Consider the following 22,366-nt stretch of genomic DNA (forward strand, 5'->3'; position numbering starts at 1 on the left):
TATCCCCGTGACAGCTGTCATTGGGCAAAACATGGCAACAGAACACAAATTGTGAGGTATGTTGGTTCCTCAACATGTTTCTGGAAAGGGTAAGTCCATTTCTGGGCAGCAATCAGTGTGTAGCATAACCTGTGTTTCACTGGTGGGCTGCTCTAGCCTCTAACAAACCTGAATGGTACCACAGGATTTGGTTTGTCCACTGAGCAATGGAGACTTTCACTTCTGCTGTGTCAGAGAGAAGAACAAGAATAGGAATTTAAGTAAAATTGGACAGAAGTTTGTAATTTGTATACGTTGGTAAATTTATTTTCGTGGATACTCTTTTGCTAGATGCACAGTGTGGGTGTAAGTTGTGTCCTCTTCAGTCTGTGAAGCTATGAAATTATTCCCTTCCCCAGCAGAAAAAGACACCAACACTGTGAAAAACACATACTTACATGATCTACTTTTCTGGGTTTTATTAACTCAACGTTGTCTCCTACAAATACGATTTGTCATTCACCAGAAGATTTGAAATGTAGACTTAAGTTACACATAGGTATAAAAAGCATAAAACAGCACACGGTACCACTGTTTAGACCAGAAAACATTGTGTTGTCCACAGATAAGAGCGTTATTCAAGCTCAGCTCAGTTTCCTTCTGCCTCAGGGATTCAGTCTTCAAAGCTGCAGATGCTTCTGCTTCTTATCCCTCAGCAGCTGAAGCCCTGCTGGCTTTCTCCTGATGTTTCTCACCCATGTCTGGAGCATGGACCAGGAAAACAGGGCAATCCCATCCTGCTCCACCAGAGGTTGTAAAACCTTGGGCTCCTACTGGCTCTTCAGAAATGTTTTCCTCCTTCTCTTAATTATGTACAATATATGAAGGGATACGATTTTCATCTTTGATTTAGACATATCTCTTGCCTCATACTTAAACAATAACTTGAAAAATATTTTACAAAGAAAAAGAACATTGTTCATCTGAAAGTCATTCATTATTATATTGCTATATTTTATACCCTATTATTATTATATACAAAATTTCTTAATTGCCTTTTACAGATGCATGGAAGCATATAATATAACAAGTTTTAAAGGATCCCATCTTTAGATTTTTTTTTCCTTGGCTCATGTCAATCTCTTTAATAAACTATGGTTGCTTGGAGAATATAGGAAGTATTTGGAATGTTGTTTAAAGTTTAATAATAACTGGTAGCATTGTCCATTTGCGGCCTGAATGGTTGGAACACCTGTCAGGGCGATCTGGAAGAGATAGCAGCATCATAAGACTTAAACAATCATGGAGGACCATTAATGTGCAGTGTCAGCTGGTGCCAGGTCCTGTTCTTTGCTTGGGGCTTTCCTTTTCTTCGGCTGCGTTTTGTTGTTGCTTTCCCTCTGTTCTCGGTTTTGTCTTCGGGCTGCTCGCCCTTTGCCTTCCTGTCTTGTCTCCTTGCTTTCATCTTTGTTGGATTTTTTCCTTTTTTCCTCCTTATTTTTTTTCCCTGAAAAGAAAATATGGCCCATTAGAAGATTTGCTCAGACTATTGAAATTTCTGAGTCCGTCACTTTGCCATGACCCATGAAACCGGCCCTGGTTTAGCAGCTCCCATTAGGAGCTGGACACTAGTATTTGGAAATGTCTGATCACCACACCCACATCCCAGGGGATTCTTGGTATAGCAACATGAATCCCATTGCAGAGTGTCTGCTCCAGCACAGGTGTGTGATGGTCTTCAGGCTAAAATGTGTCTCAATTCAAACTCTAGACCATTGTCACATAATTAGGTATTCAAATACTTTATTGCTTTAAATCAGGTTGAGATGTTGAGGAATTTGTTGCTGCTACAGACCTCTCCCATAAAGGATCCTGTCCCCTTAGGAACATTAAAACTTTGTATATTGGCTGTGGAGATGATATAATAGAGTACATTTATGGTTGCACGTGAGGAAGAAATTTTTTATGCTGAGTGTGGTGCAGCACTGGAACAGGCTGCCCACAGAAGCTGTGGATGCCTCATCACTGGATCTGTTCAAGGTCAGGCTGGATTGGGCTCTGAGCAACCTGATCTAGTGAAAGATGCCAATACCCATGGCAGAGGTGATCTTCAAAGATCCCTTCCAACCAAAACATTTCTGTGATTCTATGATTCTTTACAAACCAGTGCAGGAATCACATTGGCTTGAACTTGTAAGTCCACACGAGCCTAAAGCAGATTAGATTTTTGTCTGTGTGGAACTACTGAGCTATGCAGCTGAAATTCACCTGCAGTTAGATGGATCTCAATGATATCTTCAAAGGCAACTTCTCTGGAGACTTTCCTGATAGAATGTCATACTGACCCCTATGCCTTCTTACATGGAGAAATTTCTGGACAAGTATTGAAAAACATCTTGGCTAAACTCTCTTTCATGGTATCTCAATAATGATACTAGTAATCTGGCCTTCTTTGTTACAGAGAGAATATTTTTTTTTTTTAAACTTTAGCAGAGATAATCCAGGCTTTCCTACACCAGTGTGGGGGGAGTTCCACAAACCTGGCAGTAGCTCTTGCTGTTGAGGGTGCTAAATTTTTATCAATTTTGCCCATTCCTGCCTCAAAGTCAGTGGTTTTTGATGCCTCACTGAGCTCTGTAGGAGTATGTCACAATAAGGGAGTAGCTGCAGGGGAAGTGGCTTTGTTCTGAGAACAGATAACCATCCAAGGAGGTTCAGGGTGCAGGTCAGATAAAGGAATAGAGATTCAGAGGAGGTGAAGAGAATGCAGAAAGACAGGAGCAAGATCAAGATGTGAAAATATGCTCTTCTTGTTGTGTAGCTCTATGGGAATATTTTACACCTTCTCCATTCTTTACCACCACTGCCTAGGACTGGAGAGAAGGGGAAAGTTTGGATACACACGTTAAATAGTGACCAATATCTGACTTTATCATTTGTTGTTACTGGAACAGTAAAACTTTAAATGTAAAAGGACGCCTTAAACTTCAGGGAACCAGTTAGAGATTACCTGAATATACACCCACATACCCGCTGAATCCCTCTCTGAATTTGTAAATGCCCTCTAAGATGCCCAGAGGTGAGCAGGGGAGACCTGCAGAACTGGTGTGGAAGGCTCAGAAAGAGCTACCACCACTGGGAGAACTGGGAGACTTCCATGCAGAGGTAAGTCTGCATTTTACCCAGCTGTAATGCTGTCTCTTACTAATGGATAAATGACAGTATGGGATTTCATTCCAGTGGTTTGTAAATACTATTGGCCCAAGATGAAATGTTGTTTGAATGGAAACTGTCAAGACATTCAGTGTTTGACATTACTCACTTGGTGATTAGCCAAAATCATTCAGCTGTGACTTCCCAGCCACAGTTCTTTAAGTGTGTTGGAATGACATGTAATGGTTTCCCATTCAGTCATGGACCAGGATATATGTATTTACATGTGTGTGGATATACTAAGAATAAGATATCTTTGTCTAACTAGAGACTTATCTAGGCACAGCTTTACTGTTTCTGTTTTAATCAAGCTGGTATCTTAACAAATGACAAGGAAAACTGATCTCTGGAAAATACTTAAAACCAAGTCATAATTCTCTTCTACTCTAAGGATAGCTAGTTTGGAGTCCTCTGTGCAGTTTGTACATGGTTTAATGTTACCACCTCCATTCTGCTGCCATTTGTGAAAAGATCTGCCCTCTAGACCTATACTGTTATGGTAAAGCAATATAGCGTAGAAGGGTCATCTTTGCTCGTTCTTTTGTTCCTTTCACTACTATTTTTAAAAATGAAAATTTTTATGTGACAGTGTAATGTTACTCCTAGTCAGTTTGTGTTTCAGTTGAGACCCAAGAGAAGATTCTACCAGCAGTTCTCTGCTAGCATTGGGATATATTTTTGTGTACATCACCCTCCCTGCTCATATCCCTTCTCTCTTCTTCCCAGAGATTTGTTCCTGAATATTTTTTCTGCTTTCTTCTACTTGCTGAAACTCTCTTCTTAGCAGCACATTGAACTGGGTACCAGATATCATGGAAATTCATTGAAAATTTGGGCATTTGTCTATCTGTGAAATGAAAAGTGCAAAAATTACATGGGCCATTATGTTTACAAGTTCATCTCTGAATACGAGTTGGCCTTTCAGTACCTAAAGAGAGAGTATAAAAAAAAGATGGAGAATGATTCTTTGTATGGACAGATAGTGATAGGACAAGGGGGAGAGGTTTTAAACTAAAAGAGAAGATTTTTAGATTAGATGTTAGGAGGAAGTTCTTTATTGTGAGGGTGGTGAGACACTGAAACATGTTGTTCAGATAAGCTGTGGCTGCACCATCCCTGGAAGCGTTTGTGGCTTGGAGCAAACTGGTCTTGTGGAAGGTGTTCCTGCCCAGGGCAGGGGTGCTGGAACTAATGACTAAGGCCCCTTCCAACCCAAACCATTCTATATTTCCATGACCTACTTTGCCTTTGAAGAAGATGGCAAGGCCATTATTAAAACTATGTTGGAACTCAGTGAAGAAGTAAACGATGCAACAACACGACCTGGAGGAATAGATTCTCCTTGAATTTCAATTCCATTTACGAAGAATGTTCTTGTTAGAACGTTCTCCCGGGCTGCAGCCTGTTACACTTTACGCACACGAGTTTCCCTCTCTCGCTTTCTCTCTCGGTGCGGTCGCTGCCGGTTCCCCGGGCAGTGCTGCAGTGCCCGTGCTGCCCACGCGGGGGCGCCGCGGCTCCGCGCCAGGCGGGGCGGGGGCGGCTCCCGCAGGTTCCCTTCCCTGTTCCCTCCTTCCCGGTTCCCTCCTTCCCTGTTCCTTCCTTCCTTGTCCCCTCTTTCCCTGTCCCCTCCTTCCCTGTCCCCTCCGGTCGTGTCCCAAAGCTCTCGCCCGTGCCCTTCCTGCCGCTCTACCGCCTGTCTTGTCTTTATTTTGCCTGCGGGTGAACTTTCCCGATGAGTCACGGAATTAATGCTATGATGCACTAACGTTGCTAACGTTTATTTCTTCTTATAGATTCAACACAACCCTTCAAAATTAAAAATAAAAAAACAAAATAGGCGAAGTATTTTTAGACAGGAGATGAAATATTTTCCAATAGAGTGTTTTGCTTATGAAGAGAATATATATAATATCAGAGAAGTATTCGTGAGAATCTAATACATCTCTGATATTATTGCACTATTGTATTACGAATGGAATACATTAATAACTATTGTATTACGAATGTATAATACTTGCAATATATATTACAATATAGTAATTAATTGGTGTTAAAGTAGCTTTTATGTTGGAACTAAAGCTTTGTACAGACAACTGTACTGGAAGAATTGATCTGCAGGCACTGTGAGTTTTCTGGTACTTCTAATAATAGCAAATTCATATCTTGATGAAAATCTAGTGACTTGCTATAATTTTGAGAAGTGCAGTAGTTCAAATTAAATGCAGACATGAAATTAGTTTGGATAACAATATAATTACATGTCTAATCAGATTCAAGGTGCTGAGTTCTTGGTAATATATTTTATAGCCCCGGGTCAAAGAAATTCCTGAGTCTGTATTTACGCAATCCATGCCTGAATACATCTATTTAAACAAGCCAGGGTATTTCAGAGAAGCCTGTGCATTATCTCCTCAGATGTGGTATTTCCACTAGATCTGTAGCAGTATTTTATGGATTAGTGGGATGATGCGTTGACCCTGACTTGGGAGGCGTTGGTGCTCAAAAGCACAGTATGACATCATGGCTGACATGGATTAACTACCACAGGTGACAGATTTCTTATGCTTTAAGCATTGTCACTTAGTTCCACCTATTATTTTCAGCTGAAATTATTACAGGGGACTTGGGTGCTGAAATCCCAATTCCCACCATAGGAAGACACAAAATGTGATTGTGCAAACTGCTTCGCTTTGATGGGGGGGAAGTATTACAGGGTAGGCTTCATGGAAATCCCAGAGGGATGAGAATCTGGCCTCAGACATTTGTGATGATTGTATTTCTTTCATCACTCCCATGATGACATTTACTATGGGAGAGCAAAAGGAGCAAGAAGGTCATGGCACTGCTCCTGTTGGGATTACAGGCACTGATGTAACAGGCCCCTCTTTGGAAGGGTCCCACTGCTTCTACTGTGACTGTCACCAGGGACCACAAATCCTCCCCACTACACTGTAATAAGCTGAAAAGCTGCAATTAAAGACCACAAGCCACTGCTGTAACATGCCACAGTGTTCTTTCACACCCCTCACAGCCTTGTCTGACCTCTTGCTGCTTCCTGGCTACCAGAGCGCTGTCAGCACTGGTGCTGCAGTACCAGTGCCCCAATCCCTCTGTACCCCATGAGGCACAGGGACAAAATCTAAAGGTTAAGTGCCACTACACTGTATTGCTCTCCTTCCCACCTGTCCACACCCTTCTCAGAGGCATTTTTAGACTAAAAGTCTGTCATGCTTTCCTCATCATGTGGCCTGGACAACAACAGCATGACGCAAAGAAACCATGCTGAGCAAAGAAGCCAGGAGGAGAAGCAAGCCCCAGGCTCTGAACTCCCTTATTCTAGCTCTGTCAACAATACAGTCATGCCATATTATGCAAATGAGCAGATCATTCTCATTTTCAAGAAAAGTGACACATTTTTTTTCTGGAACATAGCCTGTACTCACACTACTTGCCAAGATAACATCCCTCCAAACCCCCGGCTGCCCAGTGATGCAATGGACTTTCTCCTTTCATTCCCAAGCCACAAGTGGCTGATTCATCTGGTATGTCTTTTTGAAGTTTAAACAGCATAACTGCATAACTTTTTTCACAGCAGTCTTTTTTTTTCTTTTCTTTTTTTCCTTACCTATTGTGGCCCTATTTTATAATCACTAGATTTCTGGGTAACCAGAGTGTGAGGGTCAACAACTTCAGAACAATCTAGATGCTACCTGACTTAGTGCATTTCCTGGCCTGCTTTACTGCTGCAGTTGTTCCAAATGCTGAAGAGAATAGAGGTAAAAAATTTAACAGTGCTAAGATCTACAAAAACATTCAAGGAGCAAGTAACTTGGCCAAACCTTGGTTCTCCTGCTGTTGAGATGCATGATGGTAGCCTACCTGGTTTCCATACCAGTCTAGATGGATACAGAGCTTAAGGCATGTGTCATATCCATAGTTCTACGTAGTGATCTTTGATAATCCAAGATGACTGGACAAGCTCAAAAGCCCTTGGGAATCTCATGAGGTTTAACAAGACCAAGTTCATGGTGCTGCACCTGTGTTGGCACAACTCGCAGTGCCAGTACAAGCTGGGCAGTGAACAGATGGAGAGCAGCCCTGCTGAGAAGGACTTGGGAATGCTGATGGATGAGGCTGGGCATAACCCAGCAATGTGCTCCTGCAGCTCAGAAGGCCAATGGTATGCTGGATTGCATCCAAAGCAACGTGGCCAGCAGGGTGAGGGAGGGGATTCTGCCCCTCCTCTCTTGTAAGACCCCGCCTGGAACACTGCATCCAGCCCTGGGGTCCCAGGCACAGGAAGGACACTGACTTTTTAGAGCAAGTCCAGGGGAGGGACACCAGGATGATTAGAGGAATGAAGCCCCTCTCCTATGAGGAAAGACTGAGAAAATTGGGATTGTTCAGCCTGGAAAAGAGATGGCTTTGGTGTGACCTAATTGTGACCTTCTACTACCTAAAGAGAGCCTAGAAGAAAAATGGAAAGGGGCTTGACAAAGTCAGGTAGTGACAGGAGAAGGAAGAATGTCTTTAAAATGAAAAACAATAGGTTTTCATTAAATCTGAGGAAGATATTCTAGAACTGGTTGCCCAGAGAAGCTGTAGCTGCCCCATTCCTGGAAATGTTCAAGACCAGGTTGGATAGAGCTTGGTTTAGTGGAAAGTGTCCCTGCCTATGGCAAGGGATTGGAATTAGATTATCTTTAAGGCCCATTCTAGTCCAAACCATCCTGTGATTCTATGATGATGCTATAACTCAAAAGCTATTGATACTTATGGTTGAACAACTGTATTATGGGACTTGGTGACTAACTTGTTTTTATGTGTCCTATCTCCTCTGAAGAGTGGAAATACTTCTCTAGATGTAGACTTTAGATGTCTTTGTATGAGGATCCTTAAGGTTTGTTTGCCTCTGAAAATAGGATCTGGGCTACTAGATTGCATTCACTTGAAAAATGTTCTTATTTACATTGTGTGTGCTAGCTTGTCCTTGCAAGAACAGTGCTGAAGGAGGCACATTAGCAGGAATGAGAATGTTGTTTCCAAATACAGAAATAGCTGGGGCCTGCACCACAGCCATTGGCATGAAGCAGGGAGAGAGGAATGGGAGGAGGCTGACCCAGTTATTTACACCAAGACAGGAGATGTCGGGTTTTTCACTGCTGTAGGAGATAAGGAGAAGGTTGTATCCTGTTAGGTGTATTGGAAGTCAGGAGATATAATTTCTGTGGATGGTTAGGAAATGACACTTCTACACTCATGAGCTCATAAGCAAGGTTTATGGAAAGCCCCTGGCTTGTGATGACCTCTTGCAATAGAAACTGGTTGGATGTGCCCTTCCAGTACCATAGAAAAGATATTGCCAGTACCTGAAAATAGAATATCCTCCAGTCAAAGAAGCAGCCAGAGCAGGAGGATTCCTATAATGAGTTCTGTTTGCTGTTTGTGGAGACATTTACTGCCGCCTTTTCAAACAAATGCTTGTGGGGATTTATTCCCTTCATGCTTGTCTGTTGGGACTAAGGGAATTTGCTAGCAGCCTTGTTTTAATCAGGATTAACATGCTAACAACACCAATTTTGTAATTTCGTAACAGTTTTCATTTTATAAGAACCCGCAGCTTATAAAGTCTGAACACAGCTTCCAAAGACAGGGAAGTAATGGCAATTTAGCAGAGCAGAAAATCACTCTCTATTCCTTAGGACAGGAAATTACCTAGACCATGCCGGTATTAAGGAAAATGGCATTTTCTTCTTTTGAGACATTTAATGGTGACTTCTGAATGGAATTGGGTTTTCACAGTTCTCCTAAAAGAGGGAAAAAGACCCATGAGTGTCCAAATCCACTTGATGGGCCTCTTTGAAGACTTGGAGAATCAGGAACTAGAACAAATTTTGGGAATAATAGTCATTGGTAGTAAAAACCCTTACCCTGTTGTTAGAGCATCAGGATATTGAGAAAAATCTCTAATAGCCTGTTTTCCTTTTAGTCACCAATAATCCAAGCCCTCCCATTAGCTTGGATTGAGGTCATAAATACAGTCTTTTTTAGAGACTTATTTCAGCTAGTGCAGTCTTTTGAACAAACCAGAAATAAAAATGTGATGCTGCATTATGTCAGAGTTGCATGTTTAGTCTGCTGCTCTAGAAATAATCAAGAAAAGTTATACATGATAAGAGACAGATGCTAGTGCCTCAGCAGGCATTTAAACTCTTTCTAGTACAATAGAAAAATGGAGAAGAAAAGAAGAAAACTAAAGAAACTTATTTCTTTAGTTCTCAAATTTGTGCTCAGTGTGCTCTGAAGGGAGGGATGAGTGAGAAAAGATGTTTTCCTTGGCTTTACTTAAACTGATTGCCTCAATGGAGCCCGGTAATTCAGATGATGCTTATATGAACCCAATATCTGAGTGCATCCGAAGAAATGCCTTTTTCCATTATCAGCCATGACTCAGAGCTGGGCTATACTGGTGATTGGGTACAGATCCTGGAGGCATTTTGCAAGTGCTGACTCCAACACTTGAATCAAGCCAGCAGTTCCTGCCCTGGTACTGTACACCAGAACCAGGGAGCCTGGGCATCTTCCACCATTTCATTTGCTGGTATAGGTGCACCTATACCCTCCTCCTGGAGTCCTCTCCTTACATTTTCTAAAGTTTTCTGATGTGCCAGGAAGGTAAAGGAAGATGAGGAGTCAACAGGATGCCCTCTGGCCTCTCTTGGCACGGTTCACTTGTCCCCTGCACTCTGAGCATTATTTGTTTGCATTTCTACCTGGGGTGACACCTGTGCTGACAGGAGTCCCTGTGCACTCCAGTCCAGCTGAACAGCTGGATCAGCCTGTCAGCAGCAGGTAACATGCAGGGGGTCAGCAGCTCCTGATGGATCCTCCTCTCAGCAAATCCATCAGCACAGAAGCAGGCTGTTTTTATCAAAATTCACCAGAGGCCCGATTCTGACCTCTGTGTTGTACTTGCTCAAACACACAGAGGTCACCAAGGTTGGTGTTTGGTGTAACTGAAGGGAGAATTTGTTTCCAAGGATACTTTTCAAGTCAAGGTGTTGAAAATTGACTGCCTCTTTCTGTTTTGTGTCTCCAGTGTGTGTGTACTGTTTCAGCTGGCCAAAGCATTGATCCTCCCCTCTCTAAGTAGTGCCAATATTTCCAAATACATTTTCACATTGATTAAAGTGACAGGTCAGGCTTCTAAATTTCATGTGGATCCGAGACTCCAAAAGTTCCCTGTCTAAAAGGGTGACATGAGATTTAACTTTGGCCATCTCCATGTGTTTCTGAAGGATTTTTCTTACCTATTGAGAGAACACCTGGCAGTTTACCAGGTGGAGACAAGCTTATGGAAAAGGACGTTGGGATCACCAAGACTCCTGGGCTGCCTCTGAAAAAGGCTCAGGGAATTTATATGCCGGAAGGATTCAGAGTTTAGCCCAATGAAGCCTAGGAATCTTGGACTAAGTTGCCAAAGGGATCTCAGGTTTTCAGGCTGTTGAGTCTTTGTCAGCGTGCCAGGTGGGCTGCCAGAGGCTAACCCAATGGACAAGCTGAAAGGATACTAGGCAGAAACCTAACACAAAGGCAAGGTTGTTTCAAAAACCTGCCTACTTTCAACTGGGACTTCATTGAAATCAGCAAGTTTCTGGGAAATGTGATGACTCTGGTAATCTGGTATTTTCCATTTCTTTGGAAAATCAACGCCTATAAAGTATTAAAAAAGTATTTCTAAGTGGGGTTTGTGATGGATATGCACAAAAGGAACTTGAATGCAAATATTTTAACGTTGCTCGTAATTCTTCAATTTAACATGAATCACAGATACGAGTTGTCCGTGTGAATTTTATCCAGGCTGTCTTGCCTTCTTTTATTTTTTTTTCCTTCCCCAAGAATGTGATAAGTTTATTCTTTTTAAATTCCTCTGAGGATGAACTTTGCATTTAGGGCTTTTTGTAGTAACACAGCTTTGCACACTGAAGTGAGCAGCCAGCTTTATGAGTAGCTGGAAGTGGAATGTGAAGAATGATTTTGCCATGTGACAGTGCATCACTGGAGCCCATTTCACTTAGGATACTTCACAAACTGACTGCCATGCTCTTGAGATGGATGCAGGCAAGTCCCTGTGGCCCAAAGACTGGAGGAAATGCAGCCTCTCATGACAGAGCACGCCCAGGTGCTAAGGAAGGTCTGGAACCCCTGATCCAGCTCCCCAAGGAGATCTGCCCCGTGTCCTGTCTCACACAGATCCTGCCAGCAGTGCACAATGGCCATTCAGCACAACTTGCATGTTTTATTTTTCAGCTTGGCAGGTGCCTTGGGAGTGTTACAGCAGTGCTGGTAAAATGGTAACACCCCTCGGTGTTCCTGTGCTGTGTGTGTAGCCGGTACAGCAGGGCTGGCTACGGGAGCTGAACTGCTGGAATGCAAGAAAGATTCTAAGGAGCCTGATGCAAAAGTTCAGCAAGTGATATTTTCGGTACAACGATGTATTGCACAAAGTCAGGATCCTCTCTAGCCTCTCTGGGGAAAATTGGGACTGTGGGGATCAGCAGCCTCTCTCTCCAGTGGCTTCCTGCCTCCAGGTGAGGAAGCCCACTGTACAGTAGTCACCAAATATGTTCATGCTTCTCTTTCAAACTGAGTAACTAATCATTTTCTTGCCTACTCCAAGAAATTCTGCTTCAGCCAAAAGCAGAAATTGCTCACTATTTCTACAGATTTAAGCACTACCTGCTTTTGTTAGCAACTCATTTGGCACTCTTTTATAAGACCTGAGACCAACCTGCAGCCACCAAACCAAATAATAGTTTGCAAGGGTCTGGAATGGCATACTCAGAAACAGCTTACAGATAGTGTAAAAATCTCAGGATCAAGAAAACAGCAAATATTGGTGCACACATACTGTAGCAAGATACTATAAGGAGCAGGATGCTTTGTCCAAGGGATTCAGAACAAATAGACTCTTACTCCAACCTCAACCAGAAACTCTAAGAAGTTACTTGAAATTGCTGGTTTACTTTTTGAAAATGTTACCCAAGATGTCTCTATGTCCAGGAAGTTAATTTATGTGTTGTAAGAGTTTCTTTCAGATCAAAACCAGAGATTCCATCAGCCTTAAGTATTCACAGAGACAAGACTCTTCCATCTCCATGTTACATCTTCCATTGTGTCACATTTAAACTTGAAAGATTTATGCATCATAGCTTTAGTTTAATTTAAGACTACTATGGAAAAAAAAATCCAGCAACAAAAAATATGCTGTGTCTGGGAATGCAATCCTTTTTCTCAGTGACAAAGATTTTTTTTTTTCTTTATAATACTATATTTAAATTACTTTCTCAGGTTCCACCAGTGTAAAGCAGAGGTAAGAGTTCCTTAATTTTGGTGCTTTAGACTCTATGGATAAAAACCACTACTGCTGCAAATCAGAGCTGCCAAAGTGCACAGAGAGTTCTTACTGAAGGACCAAATGTCGTACTTCAAATAGAGGGCTCAGGATTCTTTTTTAAAGAATTATTGTTTCCATGCTCATGCTTAAAGGTAGCAAGGGCTGGATCACTCACTGGACTTCTCCACCACCAGCCCACATCCATACAAGAAATAAAGTCAGTTCCTCTGGATTTAAACTAAATACTTCTGGTTTAGCAATGCACGTTTCTGCTTAGGCAATAAACATCTGTCGTCTGCCATTCATTAATATTAATTATAAATGGTCACTAGCTCATGGGATCCAAGTCCACCAGCTGAGATTTTTCCAACTCTGACCTTGTGAGGGTTTGTATAAAAAGTGCTCAGAAGGGTTCTTCGACGCTCGAAGCCAGCAATAAGTGCAATTTGCAGAGTGTAGCATTTAGATTATGCACTTAGAAAAAGGGCAGTCACAAGGGGTGATGGGGAGTGGGGGAGGGAGGGGAGGAGGGAATACTGAGCCTGAAATGGAGCTCCTTTAAATGCTTAAGAGTTTTAGCCCTTTCTGCAGGCTAATGACAGGGAGAGGCATTGTCCATAATGAAACCAGCCCATCCATTAAACATTACTGTAAATGAAAGGTTGCATGAATTAAAGGTTGTTCATCTCATGTTTCAGGAATGTAGCTGTGTTTCATGTCTGAAGCCTGTTTTCCTTTTAAATGGAGTTCTTCAGATGACAAATGAGAGAGAATTTCAGAAAGCAAATGGGCAGAAGTAAATACATGCTGAAGAACAAAGCAGAGACATAACTGTAGCTGTAAATCTTTACACTGGGGCTACTGTTTGCTGTAGATATTGGGGAGGATTAGATTAGAATTGAGAAATTTCATTACTGGGTCATTTTGCTTGTAAAACAAAACAACAATAGAAAATCCCCACAGTTAATTGTCAAATTCTGACCTTAATGTTAGCTGTATATGTTTCTGTCATGAAACACCAGTTAATTTTTTTGCTACCATTTTGAATTTCAAGAAACTAAGAACAGAAGATTTAGAAAATGCTTTTTCTGAATCTTGCACAGCCACCACATTTTTAAATTAAGAACGTTGGGTTTTTTCTTCCAATAATTTGTCACTGCAGAATTGCTTCAACAAAAATTACTGGGAAAGAATTTTTGTTTGCATCTGTCATTTTTTTTCAGGCCTAATCATACAGCAATATGCCCCTCATGGACCATATCTTCATCTGCTCTTAAAAATGACACATTTTCATTGGCAGAGAGTTGCTACCTTATATCTCTCATAAATTAGCAAGAAAATCCAGCCCTCTACTCTTCCTGTAACAATTATTCAAAGCTGGTGAATGCAAAGAGAAACATGAACAGATATCTCTGCAATGCAAATGACTAAACTGGACAAAAATGATGAAAAGTTGATTTCAGTTCTTTGAGTCAGGCCCAACTAAAAGTCTGACCTTGGTAAATGACAGCAGGAGGCCTCATACTGATGTCAGTGGACAGGGATACTTGGATTTGTGCTCTGTAAATAGGCAGTGTGCTGCCTTTTTGTGGGAGTTTTGCAGAAAGCAACAGGCAAGAAAAAAATTTTGTGGAAATTTTGTTGCCATTTTATAAATGCTTATCAAAGAATTATCTAGTCCCTTACCAGTCTATGAATCTGAGCTGCTATACTTAGGCTGGCTCCGATGATTGTTTGTCTAACCTCCTTAAAAATCTTCCATAGAGATTCCCACAACCTCTCTCCCAATCTTTAGGATCTCTGAGAATAACACTGGCTGTTACCATGTAGTAATTGGGGATGTTCTGAAGCTTCCTTGGACCTTTGTAACACAAGGTTATGGCAGCAAGTGTTTAACTTCGTACCCTTTTCAAAGTTATGAAGGTGAAAGAGAGCTGGGAGGTGGCAGCCTGAGCAGACCAAAGGCTACATCAGGTGTCAGAGCTGGCTGGGAGAGGGAGCTGAGAAGAGACAATGAGGCTGGAGATGCAGAGATCTGGGTGGGGAAAAACAAACAGAGCTGCCTGGGTGGGGAAGAAAAGGCAAATATCCAGAGAGATGAGGAGAAGCAGCGGCCAAAAAAGTGCTCCTTTGTTTTCACTTTGTTACAGAGGAATGCTGAAAATCCCTGCTTTATGGCTAGATTCACAGTACTCTGAAGTCAATGGGATTTCAGTGGGTCTTGGATCAGGCCCTTTAAAATGAGGGCAGCTGTAACACAATAATGAACGAGTGCCATGCTGCCCATGACTGCAGTGTTATAACAGCATTGCTATACATGGAAGTGTTCCATAGCCCAGGATTTAGCTGATTAAACAGTGCTGGATGTGTCGCCATTAGACTTGAAACATCCACAGCCTGATTTACTCTGTAGCTCACATACCCCAAATGTTTTGCATTCTTGGACTAAATTTGATAGATGCCCTATCAAACTTCTCTCTTGCATTTGTTCCTCTTTCCAGGACACTCAGGTCAAAACAGTGAAAGGTTTAGGTCTCCAGGCGGTGACAGCCTGCTCCCAGCAGCCACGTCCCTTCACATTTACTTTGTAGCAAGATTGTCCAAAAGTGAGAAAACAGCTTGATGTGGGCTCTGCATCAACAGAAGGAAGTTGTGATGGTGTCCCACTGTGGCACACATCCTAGAAGAGCCTCATTTCCTTTTCCAGCAGTGACAAACGTGTCCCTTCCTCAGAAAGTGCTCCTTGCATCACTAGGAGTTAGGGGAAGGACTTCAGCAGCACTAACTGCGAGCTGTAATAGAAGGCCAGCAGGGTATGCGAGGATGCTCTGGCAGAGGAAGGAAGGGATGAGGCATAGGAGAGAATGGCATGCTGCTCTTTTGCACATTGCCTCTGCCCTGCAGCCCTGCAGAGAGGGGAGAGTGCTCCCAGTTTCCTGTGTGCCTCTCCCTGAAACGATGGGAAGCCACTGAAGGTGAAGGTGCCATGAATAAGTTGTCCCACATTTGCTCCCAGCTGTGCCAGGGAGGAAGATCAGAGACTAGGCAGACTCCTGCATAACATAACTGGGAGTTTGTTTAAGGACTCTGTTTGACCTGCCCTCTTCCCCTGTCATATCTGCTGTGGAGGGAATAGCCCCAGCTGGTCTGGTGGCGAGCCAGAAGGTGGACCTGGACTTTTTGTGGGCACGGAGCAGACCTCTGCCTTCTTTTCTTTCATGGAATAGACACAGTTGTGGGTTTCACTTTCTGAAGCTGGAGCTTTCAATCCCAAACATTTTTATTCAAGAGGGAAGAGTTTAGGTAGGTGCTAGAAATTTAGTGCTGAATGAATACCTGATGGATACTTTGCAAAGGAGAGGAGGATGGGTTCTTAAGGGGCTTGTATTCCCTTCAGATTTTCCTACAAAGCTCAGGCATCTAAAATATAGTTAGCTAGCCAATTCTGGAGCACAAGGAGGCACCAAAAGGGAAGATTAGAAGAGAAAAAGAGCTGATTTCTATCCCTTATTTGGTTTAGTGATCTGAGGAGGACAGCTCTCACATTGTTCACATTTTAATAAAAGAATGCAATCAACTTTTTTCTGATTCAGTTCCCTTACAAGAACAATTGACCACATAGTTCTGTCTCAGCTTTGACACTATTCCTGTTAATATGAGGTTGATGCTTTTTATCAACAGCATGTCCAGCACATTTTTTATAGCATGCTCCAGAGGACCTCAGGGCATCTGAGTCACCTCCCCAGTGCTCCCAGGGTCCCCAGGACAGGGAGGAAGCAGAAGGTAGCAAGAGAGGAGCTAGTAGCATGAAAGAAGAACATCTTCCAAGGAGCACAGAGACAGTGTCAGCCCAGCACCCTGCGGGGCTTAAACTAATTTTGATATCTGAGGGCACAACCATTTTCACCTGACTGTACATCAGGATGCATGTTGTTCAGAGATCACAACCTTGGCATGGTGCACATGTACAGAGGGTGTGCATTCATGTGTAGTACCATAAATACAGGGGCACACAGCATGGGTGTACTACCTGTGTGGTTCATGTGTGTCTGTCACAACTGGGAGGTTTGATGAGAACTTAATGTTTACAGTAGCACAAACAAAATAACTTGTCTGAAATTAAAAATTACTACTAATTAGTTCAGATTTCAATGTCTCTGTTTGCAGGTAGTAACTTGGCAAAACTTTCAAAACTGCTTATGATCAAATCTTGAAAATGCTGCAATGTTACAAATAGTTTTTTCCAGCCTTTTCAGCCCTTGATTTCTAGTCAGTATATCCTCTACTATTCTATTAGCTAATTTTGGATTCACAAATCATTTTGACTCATTTTGGCCTTATTTTTCCCTCTGAAGCCTGCTCTCCAGATCTCTTTTCCAGGTTGTGCCCATGTTTTCTGGCCAGTGGCAGTGGCAGCTGGGTGCTGACCGTGCTCTGCCTCGCCTGGGGTATCCCCAGGATGCCATTTCCCTTCGTGCTGCAGCTAGTGGATTCCCGGTCTCAGCAGCCCTACTATTGGAGGCTGGAAATATGTTAAAGTTAAAGAGTCAAAACCCTTGCAAGGAAAGGAAATGAGAAGCCCTCTTGGCAGCAACAAATGGAAAATAAACAACCAAACTCTTCACAAGACAGATTCCTCAATTATAGTAACTCAGGCTCGCAAAGGCCAGAGCTAGGGCCCATTGGCATATGCAGTATGTAAACACAGGGATGCAGTAATTAGCTCCGTGCTCATTTTGAGGTTTCAGAAGTCCTGTGACCTGCCATGGAGTAAGGTCATTAACCATAACCACACTAGTGACCTTCACACAGGACACCCCATCCCTCACAGTTACACGAGTGAACTGTGTACTGGGACGTCTCCCTGGCTTGCATGCTCCAGCCCTCTTGTTTTAAATGCCACTGAGCTTTATATGAGTGAGAGGATGTGACTTGTGGAATGGACTGTGATAGGAATATCTTACTTTCCCACATAGCCATGCTTAGGACTTAAATTTGATTAAGTAAAAGTAGTCAATACCAAAAATATTTAAAATTGTAGGTTTTTTTTTTTTTTAATCAGAAAAATATTTGCTTAAAAATAGTACTCTGAGGAATTACTGAAGTGGTGTGCACCTCCATTGCCTTGGGAAGAGGGAAGAGAATTTATCTTTGGAGTATGGAGTGTATAGGGGTAGCCTATTCATTTGAATAAGTAGATGTACAGCCATTACTACACTTTTATCAACACAACAAAACACTGCTCTGACCCGATTTTGCTGAGACTTGGTAAAATTAGTATTGAACATGAGTATTTTTCAAATCCAGTTTTTGTTTTACTGTGGCTGACCTGTGGCTCCCCTGAAATGCACTCATCCTGCTTGGAGTCCCTCCTCACACCACAGCCAATTGAAGGCCTCTTCAGACATTATCTGATTAATGTGTTTGGAAGCATTATGTGGACATATAAGAGGTGGAAGAACTAGTACAAACAACAGAAATGAGCTGAGTCTCAGTTCTCTAGGCTATTTAATGGAACCTGCAGTTTTATACTCACCTGTATGTCACACAGTATAGAAGTTATTATTTTAATTTATGTACCCAAAATTTATGCACTTCCTCATTAAAATTCCTTAGCAACAAATCTTGTTCCCTTAGTTCCCTTCTGTTCACCAGTCTCTGTCTAGAATTCAGCTCCTTACCTCAAAGGCATTTCTCTCTCTCTTATTCCTGCTGTTAACTTAAAAAGAATCATAGCATAGTGTCTCTATTCTTCTTAGAGCTTAAACCATTAGCTGACACGCTACCTTACCTCCAGGAGGTTGTAGTCTTTTAAATTTTGACTAAAGTTATCCCTCTTCCTCTCATAACTGTATCCTGCTTTCAGACTGTACAAGGTGACAACTGCTACATTCCACAGTGAAAAAGAAACATGCTATTCTACATTCACCCTCCCATGTCTTCATGTGTAATGCTTGAAATTTTGCCTGTCAGGAATAGGAACTTTGTTTGGTTTGTATTGGCACAGAATGGGACACAGTTAAGTTAATACTGCTTCTGTCTTCTGAACATTGAAACACCACCAGCGTGCAAAAATTCGACATAAGAACAAGAAACAACTGAAATGTATTTATTTGCTTACAATAATGCAGCTGCGTAATAATACCCAGATTTCTAAGGTGTCTTTCTTGTTCATAATTTTGATGAGTTCTTTTATTATCTTCAAACTGATCAAAACATATTCTCTGAAAGTGCTTGAAATTCTCTGATCGATGGGGAAGTTTAGTTGGGACTCGACAGAAAGTCATATGGTGAATATTCTCTTCTTGGCAGAATTAGTCATGAAAGCATACAATTCTTTCCCTACAAATACTTTTGTATGCAGAATATAGGAATTTCAGAATATTTGTCTTTCATCCAATAAAGTCAATCTCATTTGCAGACAGTACTCCAGAGGGACTTGTGTTAGGCTAGAGCACATTTATTAAGGCAAAGAAATAATATTGGTGGATAATTTGCAGTGTTTGAGGAGCTCTGAAAGCTCTTTTGCTTTTCCAGGACATCTATTTGCCATTAACTGACATGGATACGGGAAGCACGTGTCTCAATTTTTATCTGTCAATGGAGGGTAGGAGCCAAGAACATGTTACGTGTGGGAAGGTAAGACTTACAGTACACTGCACTGGGTGAACAAAACAAAAAGTGTGAGGAAAAGAAAGGAAGAAGAAAAAACTGGAACTTAATATTATATAGTCATGCAGACTAAAAAGAACACAACATCATGGGATTAAAAGAGGAGAATGATGAAATAAATTACTGTGAGGTTTGGATGAGATTGACCTACAAAATGAGCCTGTATGCAAAACAAATGGGAATTGCCATGTCAGATCACACTGGGATCAACTAATTTAGTGCTAAAATAAGTTAAAAAATCTTTTAGGCTAATTGAGCTATTTGTATCCTCATTATTCCCATTTGTTTGCATCCATTCTGAAAATATTATCATCTTCTCAAAGTAAAACATCATTGCATAGCCAATGAAGGGGAAGTGAAGGGTTGCAAGACATCTGATCAGCTCCAGTGACACACCAGCAGATGGAAACAAAGAAAAAAAGCTCCCTTCATCTGCTTTATCTCGTTTTGCGTGGTTGTTCCAGAGACGTGTCCTTGCTGCTCTGCGATAGCAGCGCCTTCCTTGAGTAACATCCTGTCGCTGACCTCAACGTCTCCAGCAAAGTCACTGAGGCCTCTGTGACGAGCACATCCCGTCATCATGTGGTCTTTGACCTAAATCCCTCAGCCACAGACATCCATCCAACATGGAAACAGCCAAGAGTGACCGAGCTGACCGTCTCTCCATGGTCATGGAGAAAAGATTAGCAGCACTGCTAGTCACTGCCGGCTCTGCTACGCTTCAAACGCCAATGCCATGGAAGTTCAACTCTGAAGCAATGCTGAGTGGCCACGGGGAGTTGTACAATACAAAACAGCCTTTTCAATATTTCTCAACAGTAAATACAAACTTATTGACTTTCCCTTTCCTTTCAAGTGTTTCTGTTGTCACCTCCTTCTGCACTCACTGACAGGGCACAGCTAGCCTTAAGAACAGAGCCTGGCTTGCTTTCTTGGGCAATTATTCTATTGTTCAAAGGGGAATAGAAATTTCTTTTTGTGTAATAAGGGACAGTAGCAGTAGGGAAGATATGTTGCCTGGAGATTAAGTTGGAAAGCTTTGTTTCCCCATTTCAGCAGGAATAGAACGACAACTTATAGCTTAATTCTTACCTTCCTAGCCTATCACCATAATTCATCTCTGAATTATGCTCTTTTAACCTAATGTTTCATGTGTGATATTCCTCAGTTTTGTTAAGAATTATCTGTCTTAAAAAAAAAAAAAGTTCATCTCCCTGAAGTAATGAATGTGAAGGGGAAAGACTTCTGTGAATACTGAGAACATAAATGTCAGAACAAAAAAAAAAAGGAGGTCTCAGACACAGGCATACAAATCCCAAAGGCAGAGACAGAGTGGGAACACAGGTTCCTCATTTGAAGGAATTATCTACTGAGCAAAAGACAGGCTAGAATGTAGACTGTGACTTGCTCAAAAGAAGGAAAAAGCCTACCTTTATGCATATTGCAGAAGAGAAGGGAAGAAAAAGATTCATGATTGTGAACAAATTCTTGTGGTGCACAGTATTTTTCAAGTATGGTTTGGCTCAAATCCCATAAAATAAGAATGGATAGCAAAATACGTGAATAGTTTCTTCTAAAGTTCTTATTACACAGGAACAGCAGGCATTTCTCAAAGAGAAATGTCTTGTCCAATCTGAAGTGTTTGCCAAATTGCTATAAGCAAACACATAATATCATCGCCTCAAAAAAAACCCAGTTTCATAGTCCAAAAATTACAGTTCAGTCCTATATTTTCATCTCTGTCAAGATCAGGCTTTGGTAGGGAAAAAAAATGGACTATTTCCCCAGTTACAGTGGGCTAATCAGAGGCTGTTTCAAGTTGTGCCACTGTGTAGAAACAGAACCAAGCATGGACATTTTGAACATAGAAATCCATAGAATTTCTACAGGGAATCAGTAAATAGGTTGTCTTGACTGTGACCTTGACACAGTCAAGGTTTATGTACCTGTGTTTTTGACACAGGTACATTTCTCTACCTCTTCAGGACACTGCCTGACCCAAGGAGCAGGAGGTGACATCTATGCCCTATAGATCAGTGGATATACCCAGCTCTTGGGTGAGGAAGAGTCACCTGTAGCTATCTGGTCCATAAGATCCTCCCTCTATAGAATCACAGAATCAGATAATATGCTGAATTGGAAGGGACCCTCAAGGATCATCAAGTCCAACTCCTGGCCTTGAGCAGGATGCCACAACAGCCACACCATGTGCTTGAGAGCATTGTCCAAATGCTTCTTGAACTCTGTTAGGCTTGGTGCTGTGACCACTTCTCTAGGGAGCCTGTTCCAGTGTCCAGTCACTCTCTGGCTGAAGATTCTTTTCCTGATAGCCAACCTAAACCTTTCCTGACATAACTTCAGGTCATTCCCTTTGGTCCTGTCACTGGTCAGCACAGAGAAGAGATCAGTGTCTGCATCTTCTCTTCCCTTCACAAGGAAGCTGTAGACAGCAAGGGGATCTCCCCTCAATCTCCTCCTCTTCAGGCTGAACAGACCAAGTGACCTCAGCTGCTCCCCATATGGCTTCCCCTCAAGGCCCTTCAACATCTTTGTGGCCCTTATTTGGACCCTCTCTAATAACATTATTGCCCTTCTCATGAGGTGCATCCCCAGAGAATGAGCTAACCTCCAAAGGGGTAGAAGATCCAAGCCCCTTGAGCATTTCCCTAAGTCATCTGCAGCAAGCCTGGCCATCATTTGACAGTGGAACAGGGGGTTGTTACTTGGTACCAGCAGCTACTGCTGCCTCACAGATGTTCACATGGAGGGCCAGCTGCTCCACCTCTTCCACTCACCCTCAGAAGGGGCGGGAGGAAAGAGAGAAATAGATGAGATGGGGAAATGGAAGGAATGGAGAAAAGGAAATAGTCTATAGTTCCTCCTGTGTCAACCAGAGTAACTTCACTGAGGACAGATCAAGTAACTTCCCCTCTGCAAGAAGGGGAGAATAATCAAACAACAGTATCTACTGAGTGGAATTTATGTAAATTAATATTTCATAAACTTTTTAAGCATCTCCCAGTCTTAACACATGTGATGCCATTCCCTCACTGCCATGCTGGGGAGTAAGTCCATGCCTTGCATGGAGGGACAGTTCTGCGG

The 22,366-nt window shown here is 42.1% G+C and overlaps 1 protein-coding gene across 1 annotated transcript in view; it reads right to left on the minus strand.

The window, feature by feature from the left end:
* Nucleotides 1-291: 291 nt before the first annotated feature.
* Nucleotides 292-22,366, minus strand: part of RSPO3 (R-spondin 3) — a 58,027-nt gene continuing 35,952 nt past the window's right edge. Inside the window, exon 5 of the mRNA XM_054279822.1 lies at nucleotides 292-1,486. Within this exon, the coding sequence (XP_054135797.1) occupies nucleotides 1,293-1,486 (194 nt within the window). The 3' untranslated portion in view covers nucleotides 292-1,292. The remainder of the gene's footprint in view (nucleotides 1,487-22,366) is intronic.

The sequence above is a fragment of the Melozone crissalis genome, unplaced genomic scaffold, assembly GCF_028551555.1.
Source record: "Melozone crissalis strain CALT ecotype California unplaced genomic scaffold, PUWL_Pcris_2 ptg000027l_1, whole genome shotgun sequence".
NCBI lineage: Eukaryota > Metazoa > Chordata > Aves > Passeriformes > Passerellidae > Melozone > Melozone crissalis.